The sequence below is a fragment of the Octopus bimaculoides genome, chromosome 7, assembly GCF_001194135.2.
Source record: "Octopus bimaculoides isolate UCB-OBI-ISO-001 chromosome 7, ASM119413v2, whole genome shotgun sequence".
Lineage (NCBI taxonomy): Eukaryota > Metazoa > Mollusca > Cephalopoda > Octopoda > Octopodidae > Octopus > Octopus bimaculoides.
Window position 1 is genome coordinate 19387445 of NC_068987.1, and position 4225 is coordinate 19391669.

Consider the following 4225-nt stretch of genomic DNA (forward strand, 5'->3'; position numbering starts at 1 on the left):
TATATATATATAATGTATACACAAACATACATACACATATACCCCAGATGCATGCAGATACACAGGACTAAATTGTATGTGCCTTTCCTATTTAAAGGTGGTAAAGTATGATTTGTGAAAATTTGGCTGTTATTTTTAGCAATTTGAGTAGCAGTGTTTCACTTTAAACCTACTCCCTGTGGTGGACTTAGCAACAGGATGCAAACCTTTGATCTCAGTGCTGGTTGTCTGCTTGCCAATCTACTTAATTGTACACCAGAACTATTCATACTTTCTTGGATATCATTTCAAACCTGACAGTAAATTGGTCAGAAGTGAACTCAGGGCACATCAACACTATTCAATCCGAAGAACATTTGAAAAAAACAAAGAATGAGCTGCCTGAGAACCCCTCAGCCCTAGCAGGCATATCTATTCAGTCATATGATTTGAGGGAGATTTTGACTGCTATTTCTAGTAGGGCTATTGATTATATAGAAACTACTTTTGTAGAGCACCAAGCTAAAGTATCTAATTTTTGTGTCACCCCCAAGTCAGCCCTCATTCCAATTGTGCCTATTCTGCATTTTGTATAATTACAACTACATTGTCAGGAGCAGGGGTTTTCAAACTGTGGTCCGTGGACAGCAAATACTTTTTATGGGCAATTTGATTTTATATGTTTTTTAATCGAAATCTTTTAATTGACAATAAAACTATTTGTTAAATACTGTTAAATAAATAAATGTAAAAATATATGTTATTTTAAGCAAATATTTATGTATAAATTTCATAAGCGTTTATAAGGGGGTCCCTAAGGAAAAGCCTGAAATATAAAGGGGTCTGCAAGTCAAAAAGTTTGAAAACCCCTGGTCTGGAGTGTCTTTCCCTTTTCGAGACAGGGGCAGTATGAAACAGCACGATTTGAGGGAGATTTGACTGCTTGTTTTAGCAAGCCGAGTGATCATTAGAAGCTCCCTTGCTGGGGCATAAAGAGGAACACGACAAAACTATGAAGAAGTAAAAAAGTTTTACTTACAGCTAGATTTGACTTAGTAAACTCTTCAGCTTCCTGGAGTGTTTGGAAAGACTTAAACCTGGCGTCTTTGTATTTCTTCATCTCTTTTAGAGCTTTTACCTTGTTGCTAAACACCAAACCGGAAGAATCTTAAAAAATGAAAAGACAGAATACAAAAATATTTAATAAAATGATATACATCTCTGTTTGTCTGTTTATTTATCTACCTGTATCAAACACACCATCTTCACTATTTGCCTAATGTCATCTGTTTGTCGAACACATACTTTGTCTGTCAAACACACGTTGTTATGTTTGTCAAACAAAATCTATTGACCATCTTGCATCTGACATCTATCTGCAAGTCTAACTGTCTATTTGTGCATCTGTCTGTTGTCTTATCACTCCGTCGCTTACGACGTCGAGGGTTCCAGTTGATCCGATCAACGGAACAGCCTGCTCGTGAAATTAACGTGCAAGTGGCTGAGCACTCCACAGACACGTGTACGATTAACGTAGTTCTTGGGGATATTCAGCGTGACACAGTGTGACAAGGCTGGCCCCTTTGAATTACAGGTACAACAGAAACAGGAAGAAAGAGTGAGAGAAAGTTGTGGTGGAAGAGTACAGCAGGGTTCGCCACCATCCCCTGCCGGAGCCTCGTGGAGCTTTGGGTGTTTTCGCTCAATAAACACTCACAACGCCCGGTCTGGGAATCGAAACCGCGATCCTATGACCGCGAGTCCGCTGCCCTAACCACTGGGCCATTGCGCCTCCACATTTGTGCATCTAATGATACCAATAAAAACAATAATTGAAATACAAGGGACTAGAATAGGGAGGGGAGGTAAGCAGGGATAGCTAGATCAGTTTGCAACGCCCTATGTTGCTTTTCAGTATTTAATGTGTGGCTTGTAGAAGTATGGAAGCTGGACTCCTTCTTATATCACAGTATATAAAAGGTAATGAAGAATTTTCAAGCTTTTTGGGTGCATGAGTGAAAGTATGTGTATGTAAAAAATGGAAATGTGAGAGAGGAAGAGTCCACCAGAAACTGAGGGTGTGCAATGGACAGAAAGAAAGAGGAAGAGTGAGAGAGAAAGAGAGACGTCTGTTCATGCACCAACTCATACCTGAAGTTTATCAGGTGATTCTTTGAGTAATCTTAGCCACCTCTGATCCTCACCACACTGCAATGTAGTGGCTGTCCCTGTAAGGCTGAGTGTTAAGGTAAGCTGTATATATTTTGATGAACACTTCAGTAGTAACCAGCAATGCATCCCGGCGTTGCACGTGTGTTCTGACCTACAACCACATTGCATTATTTGTTCCTTTCTTATGGGCAGAATTGGCACAGCTGATATATAGTGAATGGATTACTGGCATAATGGAAGTTATTGTTTGTTTAAAAGTGAGGTAGAGGGCACAATTTGCATGAGTTTGCATGAAAGTGCTTTCTGTACTCAAGAAGGATCACACTCTATGTACTGTTTCATCATATAAAAAGGGGGGTTAATACGATTTTACCCAGAAGTTTTAATCTACCCACACGTCCTCACCGCAATTTCTTAATTTGTGACTTTTTTTTATTATTCACATAGAAAAATACAGAGATTACAAATCTGGGAAATATATATTTTTTTTCAAAGTTTAATTTTTCTTAAAGAAACCCTCAATGTCCCTTCCCCCACCCACTTCCAAAAAGCTAAAACCTCCCAATGTTTCACTTTTGTCTGATGTTTCACGCATATGTAGAATTGTACTATGGAGGTGCAATGGCCCAGTGGTTAGGGCAGTGGACTTGCGGTCATAGGTTCGCGGTTTCGATTCCCAGACCAGGCGTTGTGACGAATTCTGCTGTACTCTTCCACCACAACTTTCTCTCACTCTTACTTCCTGTTTCTGTTGTGCCTGTAATTCAAAGGGCTAACCTTGTCACACTGTGTCACGCTGAATATCCCCGAGAACTACGTTAAGGGTACACGTGCCTGTGGAGTGCTCAGCCACTTGCACATTAATTTCACGAGCTGGCTGTTCCGTTGATCGGATCAACTGGAACCCTCGACATCATAAGTGACGGAGTGCCAACAATAACAGAATTGTACTGAAACAGTAAACAAAAAATACCAGACCACCACCAGAAAATCCAATATGCGAGAAACAACAGGTAAACGACATTATTTCTGAAGAAACTTCCCTGCTTTCAAAAATACTAAAAGTGAAACATTGAGAGTTTGTAGCTTTTATAAAGTGGTGAGGTGATGGGTGGATGTCTGGGAAGGAAATCTTAGTGTTTCTTTAAGAAAAAAGAAAGAAGAAAATTCTTAAAGATTCATACTGTTTTTTTGTCCGTGGATTATGAAGAAAAAATTTGCAAAAAAGTAAAAATGAAGAAATTGGGGTAGAGAGAGAGAAAATTAAAATATTGAGAATGTGTTCTTTGGGTGAAATCCTAATCTGTATCATAAACATAGGAATCAGAAGAAATCTAAGAAAAAAATGGGAGGTAGGGAGGGGCTCAAATGTCACCTTGGACATGCTAGAAACAACAGCTAGAGGACAGGATTTCTGGGAAAACTTCCTTTTAAGTTTATATCAAAGACCAGGTTTTTAAATACGCTCATCACAAACAAATTACAGAATAGAAAAAGGTAATTTCAATTGGATTTGAGCGGTAATTTTGCATGTGCACACAGCAAGAAATAACATAATTCATACAGAAGTTTTACCTTGAGTGTGTGAGTGTCTGTGTGCATGTGTGTGCCAAAGGAAGTTATTTTATTGCATTCTTTCGTTTGAAGCAGTAAAATTGTCAACTAGATAATATGGTTGTTCGTTAATTCCAGTAAAATTTTTTTATGCTGTACGAACAGCCATGCTACATGGCAGTGAAACATGGGCTGTAACTGCTGAGGACATACGTAAGCTCGCAAGGAATGAAGCCAGTATGCTCCGTTGGATGTGTAATGTCAATGTGAATACCCGTCAGAGTGTAAGTATCTTGAGAGAAAAGCTGAACATTAGAAGCATCAGTTGTGGTGTGCAAGAGAGACGATTGCGCTGGTATGGACATGTGGTGAGAATGGATGAGGATAGTTGCGTGAAAAAGTGCCACACCCTAACAGTTGAGGGAACCCGTGGAAGAGGTAGGCCCAGGAAGACCTGGGCTGAGGTGGTGAGGCAAGACCTTCGTACATTGGGCCTCACCGAGGCGATGACTACTGACCG

The 4225-nt window shown here is 39.7% G+C and overlaps 1 protein-coding gene across 2 annotated transcripts in view; it reads right to left on the minus strand.

Moving 5' to 3' along the window:
• The window catches only part of LOC106881356 (ankyrin repeat and LEM domain-containing protein 2), a 51360-nt gene that overhangs the window by 13694 nt on the left and 33441 nt on the right, over window positions 1-4225 (minus strand). For both annotated transcript variants that reach the window (XM_052969319.1, XM_052969320.1), the window contains exon 2: window positions 1019-1146. In XM_052969319.1, coding sequence (XP_052825279.1) covers window positions 1019-1146 — 128 coding nt within the window. The remainder of the gene's footprint in view (window positions 1-1018; window positions 1147-4225) is intronic.